The sequence below is a fragment of the Emydura macquarii genome, unplaced genomic scaffold, assembly GCF_026122565.2.
Source record: "Emydura macquarii macquarii isolate MOO-44397 ecotype Brisbane River unplaced genomic scaffold, CSIRO-AGI_Emac_v2 contig_554, whole genome shotgun sequence".
In the NCBI taxonomy this organism is placed as follows: domain Eukaryota; kingdom Metazoa; phylum Chordata; order Testudines; family Chelidae; genus Emydura; species Emydura macquarii.
This window is the reverse complement of record NW_027130691.1, coordinates 6,986,154-7,004,276: the sequence shown is the minus strand read 5'-3', so window position 1 is coordinate 7,004,276 and position 18,123 is coordinate 6,986,154. Positions and strand designations below refer to the sequence as shown.

General features: G+C 41.5%; 1 protein-coding gene across 1 annotated transcript in view; it reads left to right on the top strand.

Moving 5' to 3' along the window:
* The window catches only part of PITPNM2 (phosphatidylinositol transfer protein membrane associated 2), a 166,318-nt gene that overhangs the window by 115,309 nt on the left and 32,886 nt on the right, over positions 1-18,123 (top strand). Inside the window, 7 exon segments of the mRNA XM_067539649.1 lie at positions 1,690-1,785; positions 7,022-7,123; positions 8,204-8,274; positions 11,111-11,355; positions 11,868-12,057; positions 13,022-13,141; positions 13,940-14,151. Of these exon segments, the coding sequence (XP_067395750.1) occupies positions 1,690-1,785; positions 7,022-7,123; positions 8,204-8,274; positions 11,111-11,355; positions 11,868-12,057; positions 13,022-13,141; positions 13,940-14,151 (1,036 nt within the window).

The window sequence follows — 18,123 nt, the reverse complement described above, 5'->3', positions numbered from 1 at the left end:
GAAAAACACATCATTTTTGTCCCCTACTGTAGACTTGGCCAATGGAAATTGCAGGCTTCAGCACCCCTCAGGATTTCATTTGAAGGCTTTCACTGGGAGCAAAGCATGATTTTAAACTGCAGATTGGCTTGGATTTTACTGGAAAAACTGATGAAAGGAGTGAATTGCAGTGAGCTGGGAAGGATGTCATGCAGATATTTTAATCCTCTTTCATGTTAGGTTTAAGAAATGGCAGCATGTTCGCATAAATAAATGTGGAAAGCTCGCTGGATTTACGGCTGCCTTTGACGAGACAGTAACTCCCTCTCTTTGTATGCAGACTTGATCCATTTTACACTGTGTAAACAAGACCCCTGGTGTGAGTGGGACTCCTGTCACCATCCCATATATTATTACATGCTCTATTTTTAGCAACTAGTATGCGAGTTCATTTGATGTCATTCCAGTATGATTTGCTCTGCTATGCCAATCACATGGCTGCTATTCCCAGAGGGGTGGATGGTGGTATAGTCGGGGGCTACAGAACCAACACTAAGCTGTAATTAGCTGCTTCTGCTCCGGGTCACAGTGGTCTTTCCACATGACAATTAGGAGGTAAAATTAGAATCGGAAGAATCTGACTCACATATTTAACCCTGTTACAGAAATGGAATAAATAGTTTTCATGCAGCCACTACAATAACATGATCTATCCGATGCTAAATGTAAATTTAAATGTAAATGTAAATGTAAATTTAATCCTGCCTTTTGCGGTGTTACATTAGAATGCTGCTGCTGCAGGTACTTTGTGTGTGCTCCCCGTTCTGTAGCATTGATGGATGCACTACAATCAGTGAGTGGAACTGAGAAGGAGAGAGCGAACCATTCTCTCTTGCGCCTTTGTGTATGGTTTTCACTTTAGCTGACTTGGTGTCCTGTGAGTAGCTCAGCTAAAAAGAGTTCACAGTAGCTAGTTTCCAAATTGTATTTGGAAAGCTAATGCCACAGAAGGTTTACTTAGTACAATGAACTTTGAAGTGGAAAATGAAAGGGATCAAGTAGATGTAAGATGATGAGGGCAAACAGACACTGAAGGAATTGTCATGTACTCTTATTCTCATTGTATTAGTGTAAATCTGTCAGTAGTGCACACTGAGAGATCCCATAAGAATAGTTTGATAGCATTCTGTTTAAATCATCCTAGTTAAAGTTTAAATAGATCTCTGTTCCAATTTGTGGAGAAGCCATTTCCTTCTAGAAAACAGATTATTTCTCTCTGCTGTTCCACTTAGTTTCCCATCTGAAAGTTAGTGGAAGCTGTAGCATGGCTTGTGTGGCTGATTACAGCCGAGAAGAAGGCTTACAATCAGACTTGTTTCCTTTCTAATTGCAAACTTTAAAAACAAAATGATTTTACACATCCTACTAATGGTTATAAATAGCTGCCATTCAAAATAGCCTAAGAGTGATACAAACAGCTTGCTTTAATGTGGCAGCTTGCAGGCAGGTTATAACCACAGTAAGCAAGCAGGACTTGTACAGTGGTACGTTGACATCACACCAGCACCACTAGAATATTGTGCGTTAATACTGCAGCGATAGATTTTCACCAGGGGCACACAACTATGTTCCTGTAGCAAAGACCATGTCAGGAACACCCTGCCTTGTTTATGTAGCATTCTGCATAAGCCTTTTTTTTGTTTTTTCCAGCAAGCCCTTCCCGCCATAGTATATCCGAGTGGAGGATGCAGAGCATTGCCAGAGATTCGGACGACAGCTCAGATGATGAATTCTTTGATGCATATGGTATGTGGAACCAAAATGGTGATCAGTTGTTTTATCTTCTTAGAGGGTGGAGTTGGGAGGGGAGCCGGCAGGAAGACCTTCTGCCTTGCTTGAAACTCAGTTGTTTTCTAATTAAGGGTTATATGCTGCATTGATGTAGCACCTCAAAAAATTCAGAGCAGCACCCAGCAGACTATTTAATTTAACTTGGCAGTTTTTCAAGTTTAATGTAATCTGTCTGAATTTTTTTAAGATGAAATGCTCTTGAGTTCTTTTAACGTATGGAACTTTGTTTTATTTGTTGCGAATGCACATGGGTGAAATTCTGCAATTCTCTATACAAGCTATGGATGTAACTCTTAATATTTCTGATTCAGCATGACTGAGATTATTTTCAAATAGCCAAGTGGTAAAGTTCATGACAAATAGAGTCTTGCCTGGGTAAGAAGAGACCCCAGTTTGCCTTTATTAATAGTCCTTTTTAACACCTTGTATGCCGGCATGAAGAAGTGCAAAGGTGAGTGAAGGGAGGTACTTTCAATGTCAGAGTTCATCAACATTGAAGTTTGTTTCCTGTAAGAATTCCTGAAGTGTTTTAGTATGTTATAGCTGTCTCCACATATTACCTAAAAGGAAGATGTTCTGATCAATAGGACTCGTATTATATATTTCACTTATTTATTCAATAGTATTTATTAAGTACTGACAATTTGCTCAGCATGGGTACAAAGCACTAAATACTGACACCCCCTTACCCAAACAGCCTTCCAATCATCATCTGACAAGCTGGCTAACTTGCAGTGCTGGAGCTGGCAAATGAAGTTGCTGGTACCATTTTGTAAATAGTTTTCCATTTGTGTTCAACCTTAGCAAGTAGTACAGCTGAAGTGATATACTCCAGAAAAGTTTTGATATCAAATATTTATGAACACGCTCCAGTTTTTCAGGCTTTCCTTCAAACATTTTTTTGTGGGAAGTAGAATCATAGACTCATAGGGCTGGAAGGGACCTCGGGAGGTCAACTAGTCCAGTCCCCTGCACTCATGGCAGGACTAAGTAATATCTAAACCATCCCTGACAGCTGTTTGTCTAACCTGCTCTTAAAAATCTCCAATGATGAGGATTCCACAACCTCCCTAGGCAATTTATTCCAGTGATTAACCACCCTGCCAGTCAGGAAGTTTTTCCTATTGTCCAACCTAAACCTCTCTTGCTGCAGTGTTAGCTTCTTGTCCTGTCCTCAGAGGTTAAGAAGAACAATTCTTCTCCCTCCTTCTTGTAACAACCTTTTATGTACTTGAAAGCTGTTATTGTGTCCCCTCTCAGTCTGCTCTTCTCCAGACTAAACAAACCCAATTCTTTCAGTCTTGCCTCATAGGTCATGTTTTCTAGTCCTTTAATCAGTTTTGTTGCTCTTCTCTGGACTTTCTCCGATTTGTCCACATTTTTCCTGAAATGGGACGCTCAGAACTGGCCACAATACTCCAGTTGAGGCCTAATTAGTGTCTAATCAGCGAAGTAGCACACTGCTATAGAGTTGTGACCTGTAAGACTGCAGGTTTGTGCAGGTTAAGTGGCTGCTTTGAGTACAGGTTGGGTCAGGGTTTGAAGCCCTAAGTGTCACCTTTCCAGAAGTCAGGGCTATTTATTAACTTATATAGCTTCTGTAACAACTGTACCTCAGGGCTTCACCAGAGCAATATAAACATATGAAAAGAAGTGAGTCATCCAAACTACCTCAGAGCTATCCACCGTGCATTTTACGTTTAAAACATTGACTAATAGAATCTAGAGGTGGACCACACCTACTTAAATCATCTAGCTCATCTGCTGCCAATACAAAATTCCTCCCTATTCTGCTTTGGCTGCGTCCTGTTCAGTCTAGGATGAAACATGTGCTTAATTTGATTGGGGTTTTTTTTTTTGTTCACAACTCAAATGTTTTCGACAATGTGTATTGAGGCTACTCTGTTTTTTGGTTGGCGACAACCTGCTACGCCCTTTATTGCAGACCAGACAGATCTCTCAACTGCCAACTGCATTGGATTTGTGAATATGAAATGAGTGTTTCTTGCAGTAAATACTGTAAGAGACGCTTGCTAGGACAGTAGAGCCAATGACAAATTCAGCTCTTCGAGTGCTTCCTGTATCCACACAGATTTCCTTGCTGAATAGTGAGTGTAATCTGAGCCTATAAAGATTTTTATCTTGTTAGACTTTCCACATGTTCTCAGTCACTGTCATGTTCTGGTAATATCTACACTGTAATAAATGCTAATAACAGGAGTAATATCCCATTTGGTGATCATTTAAGCAGCAGTAAGACCTATAATTAAACCTCTCAAGGAAATGAGTTCAATATTTAGATTAAGTTGCTGTAGAAGCTTTGAATTTAATCTCCCCCTTTTTGTTCTCTATCTATTTGACACAGACAGTTTCTCTGATATATTCCTGTTGGCAGAGGTATCGTGTAGTGCTACCTATTTGTACATTCTGTCTGTGCAGTGAAATCAGATCAACTCAAGTTTTACTGAGGTTGAAAGAATTAAATGGCATGTTGACATGACCATTTCCAGATCGCTGTCTTTTATGGTTGAGGTGTTATTAAAAGTGCTAAAAATAAACAGTCTTTGTGCAGCAGTGCATTCAACCCCATTTATATAACCCTTAGCTGTTTATCAGATTTTCTAAAAAGAATAGCATTTCAAAATCTTTTTGTTCCTGATCCAAAGAACCTTCCAACTAATGAGCTTATTAGTAGCTGTAAAGCAACAAAAAAGAGAGAACCCCAGCCATGACTCTGAAGATTACAGCTTTTACATCTTGGAGACAGCTGTAATTGCAGTCATTTTTATGTTTATAAGTCTTAGTTAAATTTACCTCGTCCGAAAAAAAAATTGCTAAGCATAGAACAATAAATACAATTAAAAACAATTAGCCTTCAATGATCAATATGATTTCAAGTCAGGGTTACATAAAAGTTCAACAAAAGCAGTGTTTTTTGTGCAGTTTGGAGGAGCCATTAATTGGTTTCTGTGCCATGTCAGAGAGGCGTGCCCAGAAGTCAGAGATGGTCTGCTAAAGAATTGGCCTCTGACTATGGTCAGTCTACAAGGTGGGGGCTTTGTTAGATGAAAGAAGAATTTTAGAATGATGATATTGATATAGCTCCTGTCATCTGATGAGCTCATTGTTCTTAACAAATAGCAATGTAATGCAGGTGAACGTGGTATGAGGCGTGATGCTTGCATGCTATCTGGTAACAAGGTCAGATTTGCTTTGCTGCCATTTCTTTTGAGTGTGGACAAGAAATTCTAAGCAAGTCACTTACTAACAGTGTTTAATTAAACCTAACCCTGCAGATAGTTGTGCTTGACTGAATAATGGCGATAGCTTATAGGAAGATAACTAGAACACAGCAAATCCAATAGTCTTTCATGCATTTGCATTTAAGAATTATAATATTTTTAATAGAGCAGATTTTGCTGCTCGGTTTTTACTAAGTCCCGCTCAGCAGTGTAGGAGAAACAAATATGCTCCAGCTGCCACGTCTCCAAACTGACGAAAGAAAAAGAAATCACTTAACTACTTCCTGGCTAACAAGCGCACAGATGTGTCGATAGAGGTGTTTGCTTGCCAAATCTGGCATTTTTCAAAGGTGATTTGAAAGAATTTTTCACGTGCTCAGAGTTCTGGGTTTCTTCCATAGCAAACTGTGATGTCATTATCACATACTTAAAACATTTATGGGGGCCCATGGCCATGCTATCGGAGTACATGTTACCAACTTAAAATTGCATGCTGGACCTTGTCCAGGAATGAGGAGCCATTGCACCGTTCCCTCATTTAGCTCACGTGCTTAGAGTGATACCCTTGGGCAGGTCTACACAGTAAGCTTTTGCCAGTATGGTAATGTTGGCAAGGGGTGCAAGTTTTTTAAACAATTTTTTTGTATCAGTAAAGCCCTAGTGTAGATGTAGTTACACCAGAAAAAATGCTTTTGCCTGTACAGCGTATTTCCTTGAGGGGTATAAGCTATACCAACAAAAGCACTCTTTTGTCAGTATAAGCTGCCTATACTCTAGGAGAGTTTGCCAATCTAGCTATCCTGGCAAATCTTTCCTAGTACAGACTAGGCCGAGTGCCCATGATTTCTAGCCCTTGATGAGTGTGAAGTACAAAGCCTGTGCGAAGTGGGTATCTCGCCGGTCTTCCTAAATGTGACCAGGTTCAAGCTTAGATTGATTCAAATGTATTAATGCCTAAAATAGCTTAGGGAGTTACGTTCCCTGTATTACTTACGTTGTTTTTAGATACTCATGGTGTTGTTAATAATGATATTTAGCACTTTTTAATCCGAAGATTGCAGAGCTAGACAAACAAAGTAGCTAAGCTTTCTAATACCTCTGGAGATATATATGGCAAATGTAGGGATTGCTTCACCCATTCCTAAAATGCAGCAACTCCTCAAGTGGAACATGGGGGCTGTTAATTATTTATCTTTTGTATTACTGTAGCACTTAGGTGCCCTAATCATGGGCTAGGACCCCATTGTATTAGGTTCTGTACAAACACAGAACAAAAAGATGGTCCCTGCTCCGGTGCTTAAAGTATAAGTATAAGATGAGACAACAGACTAATACAGACAGGGAGCACAAGGAAACAATGGGTATGTCTACCTGGCAAAAAAAGAGACCAGCAGTGAGTCTCAGAGCCTGGGTCACCTGACTTGAACTTACAGGGCTAAAAATAATAGTGTAGACATTCAAGCTCCGGCAGGAGCTCTGAAAACCAGTGGTGGGGAGGGTTATCAGCCAATTTTTAAGTCTTCAGTCATATTGACGTTGTAGATTCTACCTGTGAGTCATACAGCTACAGTACATGTATCGATGCCATGCCAAAAGCCCTAGACCATTGTGACACCAGAGGTAACTCATCCAGTCACCATCCTTACTTTACAGCTAACTGGCATACAACAGCTTTATTGGTTGTATGAGGGAGACTGCACATATGGTGGATTACGAGACCCAGCTGCCACACCCGTGTGACAGCACGAGCTTTCAGCTACTAGTAGATTATACAGACACCACATTTAAACATTAGCTTGATTCAAATTGTAATGAGGTTACACAGAATTAATAAAGATACAATTTTATTTATAAACATACTGCGTATAGTGTGCATGTGTGCACACATACATGTCTGCACACACATGTATACAGTGTATCATCAAAATATTTTTTTTCTGTCTTTAAAGAGGACTTGTCCGACAATGAAGAGGTTTTCCCAAAAGAAATCACCAAATGGAGTTCAAATGATCTCATGGATAAAATTGAAACCCCAGAGTGTGATGTCCAGGGTAAATTATTTCTTTTTACTTAATACTGTACATAGCATTTTTTTACAATCACTTAATTTAATCTTCATGACCACCCTCGAAAGCAGGTAAAATTTGTTACCCCCATTTTACAGGTGGAGAAACTCAGGCAGAGATAAGTGACTTGCCCACGGCCTTGGAGATAGTCAGTATCGAAGCAGGGTCTCAGATCCTCTCTCTTACATTCCATTCCAGTTTGATTTCTTACTATGACAAAAAGAATTATCTGATCAAATGATTAAATGCTCTGGTGTGGTCTTAAATCACCCATACGTTCCTCAGACTTTTTAACCTCTTCTTCCCCCTTGCTCCCTCCCCACACAACAGGAGTTTCTATTATGAGAAGGTTTAGCTTTCTCACCTATATCCTCCTCATTTGATAACATCTTCCTTTCTAAGCCTTTTTGAAGTTCTGAAAAGAAATTGACTCATCAAGTTAGGCTGATACACCCAGTGATAAGGTGAGGTAAAGATTACATTCATGCTTTCTTGAGCTGAGTAAATCCACTCATACAGGAGCAGGGCAAAGGGCATGTTCCCATGTTAGAGTTCAGACAGCTTCTTCCATGCTCCTTGCACCATTGATTGTTTCTAATAGCTGTGCAAGATATCTCCCCCTGCAGCTCTTTAGTTGCTTGTGAAGAATATGTGGTATTGTTATCTCCTTGATGAAGAGAGAGCTGGCCAAATTCAGACTGTTGTTAGCAATTTGCAGTTCCATTTCCTTCATACCTGCTCACACAAAATCTAAACTGAACCCATTTTTTAAAACATGTGCTGTGTCCTTTAGTTTCCATGTTAAGGAAGAGAGAGAGAGAACTACTAGGACACTTAATTTGATAGCACAGCTCATGGGTTCTCAACTTGGGAGGTCACCAAAAAGTGTTGGGATCACACACACCCTGTCTTTCCAATCTTGCTCAGTGGGAGAGGGAATCTGGGAGAGGGATCCCAATGTGGATAAAGTTGAGAACCACTGCCACAGCTGATGCCATCATGTATACAGCTGCTGTTTGTAATGGAGTCTAGCTGTATTAACATTAGAAACCTCTTTAATTCCAGATGACTTGAATCATGAAACATCAACAGAATACCATGTTGGTTCCAGTGTAGAAAGGCTAAGCATCATGGAGGTAAGCCCTTAGACTGCATCAAAATAAAATCCCCTGTTTGTTTAGAAAATGTTGCTGGTGAAGTGATGGAGTAAATAGCACACTTCACTGCTGCAGATGTTTTTTATGTGATCCCTCTAGCATCTCTTTCATGGAGCTAGTTCATGACCATAGTTACACAGTTACTTCATTAAAATATCTACCTATGCAATGTTGTTAATAAGGCATAAAAAAACTACACAGCTTGTGAACTGGAATCAGAAAGTCCCTCAGCTGAAAGAGCAAGTGACCCACCCTTGAACTAGCCTAGCAGCAAACATACTCAGAGGTGGCTGTCAGTGCATTGTTCAGAAGCATGTTTGAAAATCACTTTCCAGCTTGGTTTAGAGATGGGTCCAAACCTGAGCCCTGGATAACAGCCTTGATGTTCTGGGAAGTTGTGAGCTCTCGTGGTTCAGGCTCATCTTTCATGGTAGCACAAAGTGAGGCGTGGGGATTTTTATTCCTCCCTGTAGAGAGACATGCAAGCTCAAATCACATTATGGACAAATCCTCCTCACCCTCCAACAAACACACCCTCTAGTTTTAGTCCAAAATGAACACGCACAGAAATGAGGTGGAAAACATCAACCCTGTTATTTATAACACTGTTAACAAATAGAGTGAAGGTGTAATAGAGTAATTCTAAAATCTGTGCATTACAAACACATTGTTCCTTATGGGGAGGAACAGCATTTTTATTTTACAAGTTTAACAAGTCTTAATTACCCAAGAGTAGTTGTATTTCAAGAAACGTGTCTTGAAGTCATTTTCTAGGGCTTGATTGGATTAAAGAATCAAATAGCCCTTTCCATCCCTCAACTAGTTAGAAGTTCCTTGGGTTTCCTCAACTTCCCTTTACGAGCAGAAGTCATTGAACTTGGCAGGAAAGGCGCCTGCGGGCGACTGCTGATAAACCACCAGATGATGTGTGCTATGTGATTCATGGCATCTCAGAACACACGGGGAAGAACTACGCGCATAAAACATTTATTACTGAAAGTAAAAGCAATATTGATCTGATAAAACAGCTCCTCCCATGCTTTAGTCATGCACTTCCATACAATAATCCACTTTACAGATACCGTAGGCCAAAGTGAGTGGAGGTGCAAGTGGTGGTGTAAGTTAGAGACTAATAATAGTAATACTGAGCTCTTATACAGCATTCCAGCCATATACAAATTCTACTGAGAAAGGCGAGGCGCACATTATTAACAGTGAGTGTGATTAACCATGGGAGAGACTCCATCCCTTGAAGTCTTTACATAGAACCTGGATGTCTTTCTAAAAGATTCCGTAGTTCAGCTAGGCATTATGGGCTTGATGCAGGATCTGTTGTATGAAATGCTCTGGCCTGTGTTATACAAGCGCTCAGGCCAGATCAGTGGTTCTCAACCAAGGGTACGCGTACCCCTGGGGTACACAGGGGTCTTCCAGTGGGTACTCAACTCATCTAAATCAGTGTTTCTCAACCTTGGGGTTTGGTTAAGGGATGGGTTTAGGATGAAGGCAAGTTCAGGGCCAGCATTAGGGGGTGGCAAGTAGGGTAATTGCCCAGGACCTTATGCCACAGGGGCCCCACAAAGCTAAGTTACATGCTTCAACCCTGGGCAGCGTGGTTTGGGCTTCAGTCCCACCACCTTCAGCTTCAGATCCAGCTTCAGACAAGGCTCACAAGTGAAAAACAGGCTCAAATTTCACACTGGACTCTAAGTACACTATTTATATTACAATCGCTTTATTGTGTGATTATATGATGAGAATGAGGAAGTAAGCAATTTTTAGTAATAGTGTGCTATGACACGTCTGTAATTTTTGTCTGATTTTGTAAGCAAGTCATTTTTAAGTGAGGTGAAACTTGGGGTTGGGGGGGTACACATGACAAATCAAACTCCTGAAAGGGGTACAGTAGCCTGGAAAGGTTGAGAACTATTGGGCTAGATGACCAGAATGGTCCCTTTAGGCACTAAAATCTACACATCTCAAAGCATGTTTGAGTTGGGTGAGTATCACTATCCCCAGGTTACAGATAGACACGTCATCCATAGACTTTGGGTCCTCTGGTACTGGGTGGCTGTGGGGAAGAGCTTGCACTGTTATTACCTGTGCTGGGAAAAATTAGGACTTGAGTAACTCTACATAACTGTCAGTCTGGCACCTTTTCATGAGCACAAAATTCAGGGACATTGAATTCCATGAAAAGGATGTTCAGAGCTGACGTTTGGGTTAACCTAGTCAGTTGTGGAATGTAGCCTTCATTACCATACAGGGATAAAGTGTTAGTGCAGGACTCCTGCAGTGTTTTTGTGGAAATTATATGAGCGCACCTTAAATATATGTTGAATGTTTGGACCTGATCAGATGCAGTGAATGTTAGTGAAAGAGGAGATGGGACAGTGACACTCAGCACTAACAATAGTTATTATCCAGATCTTTAATAATATGCTGCAGGTTAGAAGGGATTATTTTGCACACACTTTTGTGGAATCAGCATTACCTCACAGGCATTTCGGGAAGAGAGAATCAAGTTTCTTTAAAGATACCCTCACTATAGGATTCCTTCTTGAGTTTGAAATCAATCGCTTCCCCACCGTTGTGTATCTTGAAGTGCACTAGTTACAGTTGTATGGATAGTGTGTGTGTGTTTTGCTGCTGTTGGGTAGGAATTGGACTGTCTCCTGGAGGGTCCTGTATTTCAGGGGCAGGGTTGTAAGTACATTGAGAAGGGCTGTGGGATAGAAAGAGCTAAACAAACATAAAATGTTGTTGGGGCAAATAACAAAGTACTTTCATTATATTTTGTTTCATTTCCTTTTAGGATGAATCAGTGCAGCCATTAATGCAGCCAAGCAAAATCCACGTCCTAATCTTGGTACTCCATGGAGGAAACATCCTGGATACCGGAAGTGGTGACCAGAATTCTAAACAAGGAGATGTCAATACTATCACAACAGTGTTTGACACAGTGATGAGGGTACATTACCCAGCTGCTCTTGGACACATTGCAATCAAGCTAGTCCCTTGCCCAGCCATCTGTTCAGAAGCCTTTTCACTGGTATCCAAGTAAGTTAGTGCTCCTTTATCTTGGAGAGAGGTATGTTTGTAAAATTTTACTCTGTTGTAGTGCATCTGTAATCAACACTATGGGGTATGCTTTGTCCTTGATGAGGACGATTCACACTGATGAGGGCTATACACACACTTTGAGAGCTCACTGTATTAATTAACTAGTAAGCCTTCCAGCTTCAATTTCGTACATGGCTGTAATTAACCCAGTAGCAATGCAGCCGGAGTGCCGCGATTGATTTATTCAAACCAATCAGATAAGTACTTAAACTTGAATTTACAGAGTTATTGTCCAAGGGTCATTCTGATCGTGTGTATTCTCTGAAGATTTAGGTTTAAGAGGAAAAGAAGTGTGTTTTCCCCAGCCCTAGGGTATTTCGACTAGCAAGAGAACACACTGCTTTTGTACTTTGAGATTTTTTTATAATCTGAAACGCTGATTGTGCTGGTTGCAATGGTGAACTTGTAATGCAAAGCTCTGTCTCTTTCATCTCCTCTCCTATATTCAGTCTCAGCCCTTACAGTTACGATGAAGGCTGCCTCTCCAATAGTCAGGATCACATTCCACTCGCTGCACTTCCTCTGCTAGCAACATCATCCCCACAGTATCAGGAGGCTGTAGCCACGGTAATTTTGAGAGCCAATCAAGTGTACAACGAGTTCATTAAATCACAAGAAGGCACATCATTTACCGGCCAGGTGAGTAAGCTGCTGTTTTTGGTAGCAATGAAATGAAGAGCAAGCAAAGCCATTTCCCTCTGAATCTCTGTTTTTATTAATCTCCTGTAAGAGCTGGAAAAGTTTGACAATGCTGGCTAGTTTATGAAAATGGTTTTTTAGGTTCTTTTTTGTTTTTAAGATAAAAGATTTTCCCTTATTTTACACTGTTTTTATTGAAGATTAATTTTTATAAAAAGAAAATGCAAATTAGAGCTAAAAAATTAAGCTGTAAAAATGTGATGTTTAAACAAAAGACACCATAGGTGTGGTGCATCTCTCCAAATGAGATGTAACAAATGCTCTTTATCTATTTTAGATATTCCTCTGGCCCCAGTTACTGTAGCATCTGAGATCCTCACAATCTTTAATGTATTTATCCTCACAGCATCTTGGGAGGTAGGGCTGAGCTGTTGTCCCCACATTACAGACGGGGAACTGAGCCACGGGGAGGCTAAGTGATTTGCCCAAGGTTGCACAGGAAGTTTATGAGAAGGGAATTGAACCTGGGCCTCCTGAGACCAGGCTTGTGCCCTAATCATTGGACCATCCTTCCCCTCTCTATATCACAAGTGCTTCTACCTCTCTCTGCCTTTTATAATCATGGATTTCAAGACCTCCCATGTGGGAAGAAATCATCTCAAATCCCTCCTCAAGCCAGACATGCTCCATAGCTGGAAACCTTCTAAGGTAGCTAATAGCCTGGTATAGAATAACAGCTGAATCAGAACTCACCCATCTCAGACATGATGGCCAATTATTCCATAACTACTTGGGCTAGCGAGAGAGAGCTTACCTGATTAAGTGGTGATACTGATAAATACATTAAGGATCTCGTGTTCCCCATTTCCTGGGATTAGATGCTTTATTCCTTGAGCAGGTATTTCTGTGAATTCAAAGTGAGGGGGATTGTTTTTGGTTTTTTCACCTCTGGTTGCTCTTTCAGGTCTGTTTGGTAGGGGACTGCGTAGGAGGAATCCTGGGATTTGATGCCTTATGTTACAGCAATCAGACTGTGTCTGAGAGCCAGAACAGCAGCCGACGAGGAAGTGTTGTGAGTGTGCAGGTAATGCAGCCTATCAGAAACCAGTCAGGAGAACCCTGTTAGCCATAGAACTTCCCCGTCCATCCCTAGTTCTGCCTTTAATCCTTCTCTATTCTACCTCCAGTCATCCTTCTTTTACCATGGCATAGCCACTAGGGAGGACTGGTTAGGACTCTGTCAGTGATACCATAATATCAGCTGTAGTCACTTATCTGCACGTAAGAGTGTATTTTAAAGAACACAGATTGTTTCTAATTTATTTAGGGCTTTCATCTGACAGACCAAAGCTCCATTTTCCAGTTTCATGGCAGGTGTGTGCACTCTGGGGTGTGTGCTTGTGTCACTAATGAGGTAGAATTTGCCCAACCCTGGCAAAATGGTGTGTTGTGTTGTATTGTTTTGTATTATACGTCAGCCTAATGGCTATAGAAATGTTGATTGGTTTTAGGTTTGAAAACCAGAAACTCCTTATAAAGTTAGTCTTTTTTAGTACATTTGTCAAGTGAAAGTTCATTGCAAACTAGGATGTTCTGAATAATCTTGTCAGGACTGTCAAACCACCTATTCTACCAGACAGTGAGACTGGAGATTCAAGTTGTTAGTGTCCTTTTTAAGCTTTTCAGTTGCACTATGAGGTCGGTAAAGTAGATAAAATTAAGATGTGCACTTAGAGCAGGTATGTAAGGAAAATGAGAGATAGATAGATTTGAACTGGAGCAAAGTAGGAGGCTATGGGATAGTTTGAAGAGGGAGGGTCTAATGTGGTTGTACTTCTGACTTCGCTGCCTGATGCATAGGCCTGTTTGTTTCAAATCCTAGGACACTGACCTCTTGTCTCCTGGAATAATTGTGAACAACAGTTACTGTTCCAGTGGCTCCAACCTGGAAGCCAGCAGACATCTCAGCAGAAGTAACATTGATATTCCTCGTAGCAATGGAGAGGATCCAAAGAAGCAGCTGCCTCGAAAAAGGAGTGATTCGTCAACCTACGAAATGGACACAATAAAGCAACATCAGGCATTCCTTTCAAGGTAAGATTTCAAAAGAACAGTGAGTCAGGAACGCCCAGGGGCAAGAGACATGCCTTTGTGCAGTTTTCATGTTGTTTTTTTAACCCCGGGGTTGGCAAGGTTGAGGAAAGTTGTTGAAGAAAATCAGATGTGTTCAGATTTCATTGGCGAGTGTGGGCTTTACAGAGGAATTACCAGCAGTTTTTACCATGTTGTGTGATTGTGGGGACAAAATTAACCAGGAGCTGCTGCTGTGTTGCATCCACATTATAATGTGTGGAAAACAGCCACAGACAAGTAGTATGAGGTTGGTGGTTGCTTTTTTCCCATGTTACTGCAGCAGGATGGAGTAAGTAGAATAAGTGTGTAACCGGTGCAGCTGAGGAGACAAGAGAACTTAGAGTCAAGTGTCATTTTAAGTTTAAGGAATCTATCAAAATTGATCCTGACTTGGCTGGCCTGTTGGTAGGAGAGATCCCTAAATGGTGGGCTACTTTGAGTCTGGATATGAACGCCGACCTTGGGCCCTTCTCAGGTTCATAGGGCCCTTTGCTACCTTTCCAGCAGCAGCCCATTGCCTGTCCTGTCAAGCAGGACCAATACTGACCCTGACACTGTTTGTTTAAGGAGCAGGATTGACTGGCTCTGAAGGGTGGTTCCAGCCAAGCCTCTGCCAGAGGTGCAGTGGAACCCTGAGAGAGGAAATGAAATGCTCCTCGATCCTCAAAGAATAGAGCCCCAAGTATTAGAGATGGAAAAGACCAATTAGGTCCCATCCAGTCCATCCCTGCTAAGCACAGTAGTGTCCCCTCCAGGTTCCTAGACTGAGCACAGCATTTCATTTACGTGCTGTAAGCTTTGGGGGCCCCCATCACTTCCCTTGGGAGACTGCTCCCCACTCCAACAGAGTTTGCGATGAGGAAGGTTTTTGTTCTTGATGTTCAGCCTGAATTTTCCCTTTTGTGAAATCTTTTCCATAACACCCTCCTGAATACGCCAGTCCATCGACTCAGCCAGAGGAAAGTGTTGTATATTTATTGTGTTGCCAGTGGAGGCAGCCAAAGCCGCCTCTGCCCTCTTTCTCCCCCCCAATCCCCCTCCAAATTAATATGTACCTCCTTCCTAACCAGGAAGCTTGTTCAGTTACATTAAAAGTCTGTTTCAGTTTCTTATTATATATATATCAGCTCTCAAGTAGCACAACACTGAACTTTTTAAAAGGTTCTCTAGAAAATCATGTAATTTATTATTAAGCATTTAATTACTTTCGTAGAGGATGGTCCTGTCACTACTTAGATACTGTTCAAGGAGCACATCTTTGAAGCAGACGGCTTCTCTCCTGGCTGCAGCATTTCCATCAGCATGTGGAATAGGAGAGTTCTCAACATTTTCTACTGATCCTTCCCTTTCATTGCCTGACAAGTGACGAGGCCAGTATGCAACTCCAAGCCACATTCTATTACACCAGCAAGGGTCCTCTTTCCATTCTGGCTTGGGTTCTACTCATGTCAGGGGCCCTTGACTAAAAGATTTACACAGGAGGGAAGGAATGAAAGTGAATGGCATTGCGGCACAGAACTGCTATATTAAAAAACATGGCTGCATTTAGGAAAACCAGGAAGCTTTTTTCAGAAGGCTAATAAAAGACAATCAGTCTCTTGTCATAGCTTATCAAGGCAGCCTCCTGTGTTAGACAGGCAAATGCTGGTCAAACCAAAACATATTGCTTTCTCCTCCTTGCTTGCTCTAGAAGCCAGAGGGATGTATCCTGGACTGAACTAAGGAAGATCTCCTTTTTTGGCATCTGGCAAGCAGCTTCCTGTTGACTTTGTAAAACGAGTGGTGGGCTCGGAGTGAGCCTAGGGATGCTGGCGGGTTCATAACGTTTACCGCTGCCTGATTGCTTATAATCAGCATATTACATTATTGACCCAATCTGCTTACACTCTGCTTATGATGATTGATTAATGAGCAACAGGGCATCCAGTACAATGTCCTATCACTACATAACTTTATCACTAGTATCAATGAAAACCAAGACATGATGTAACATGGTTACATGGAGTAGTGCAGAGATCTTGGCAGGAGAGAGACCCAAGTTTTCCTAATGAGCACCGTAAATGTGTCATTCAGGCAGCCTGGCATATGGCGATCTTTCCATTGGTGCCCAGTGCAGACTTTAACACATGCCAAAGACAGATTCATTTTCACTCGCGTGTCAGACTTCTTTGGGACAATGCCCAGCAAAGCCGGAGCATCATCTGGCGGGACAACTACCCTTTTATTTTTAAATTCAGTCCTTCTGCACAGCTACAATATTTCGGGTTGTGTTGTTTTTATATTACTGTCAATTAGATGACTTGCTATTCAACCCCATTGGATCTTGTCTAATTAACACAGCTGTTGCATTCTAAAGGGAGAGCAGGACAGTGTGAATTGCTTTGGGCGTGGTGGATTCCAGTTCCCCCTCAGATCTCATTTCCTTTTATTCCTGAAAGGGCTGTTGCGTGTCGACTAAAATGAGAAAAACTGTACCAAATGGTTTATTAGAATGTGTGTTCTGTTCCCCATTCCTGACCTGAGGAAGGCTGAAGGAAGGTGCTTGGAATGTAACAGAAATTGAAACTCATCTAGAAAATTCATTCCTGCCATAATTCCTGCCTGATATATGTGCCACCTGTCATTTTGTGTGTTCATTTGAAACAAGCTCCTAATGCACTGGCTCTTCTCTACCAGGGTGAACTTGTTACTTATCGTGTTGTCTTAGTTACACATAAGACCAACATGTTGCAGCCCAGACAGCTAAAACGGTTCTAATGTTACCAAAGGATTGTCCTTTTGCGCACACACTCTAACATCACACATCCTAGCAGTGCGACATTATGGAGCATTATTCATATCACAGAAAGGAAACGGGCTCATTTTAGCTCTCATTGCTGAACACGGTCTTGATGTTATTTGTGTGTATAGTATAAGAGAGTTTAGTGACTTGCTCTGGTTGGTAACCCAAACTCTAGACAGAGAGCTGTGTGTGTATTACAGAGAATACATGACAGTGGTACAGTGCAAAGGTTTTATTAGCGTCGGTCTGGAACTGCAGCCAGTGGAGGTACTGCCTCTGGGGCACTACCTTACCCACCACAGTGAGAAAATAAAATCAGAGTGAAACCAATTACCTTCTTTCCAACTGTGTGCACCATTTACAGCTGTTCGTTTGTCAGACTAGCCTTCCCAGATGAAGGATGCATGCCAGGGCAGCTGCCCAGTGTCCCAGATAACACAGTACGCACAGCCATGTTTCACGGGGGGCTCTAAGGCAACAGCAGTAGCAGGACTTCACAGCACAGTCTGGCAGCCACTGCGGTTCAGAAGTGCCCCTAATGAATAAGCACACGTTGCATGCAGGGCTAGGGCAAATTGCAGTGACCCACTAGAATTCTGCCCCAGAGCTTGGTTCAGCCTGATTCCATGCCAGTAGAACGTTTCTGTCGAACCAAGCTGTCAAGTAATTCATCGATCCCACAGATTTTTTCAGGGAAAATCTTTCAACTATTTTACAGAGAGCTTTAAAATATTCTGTTGATATTGATCAGTATTTTATGTTTTAATTCTTCCTGTTGTGATTCCCAGCTCACCCAGATAAGAAAGCTCATGTTTCTAACCCTGTTGAAGTTCCAAGAATATTGGACCTTACACTAGTCCTTTAAACCTGCATATTGCCCGCCCTGCACTTCAGGCCCATTGAATTTTGTAAAGAAATTAGACACTTTAGAGGGGAAAAGAAAACAAATTAAGGGAGAGGCTTTTTATTTTTTAACTGCAGCTCTCTGAAGTTCCTCAGGATGGGGCAAGGGGGGGGGTTAAAATGTGAATAATCATGACATGGGTTACTGTGCAGAATGCTGGTGAGGATGTCACTGGTGCATGATAAATGCAGTTTTATCACATAGTTGCTCAGTTCATCACATGGAAATCACCACTGTAGTACATGTG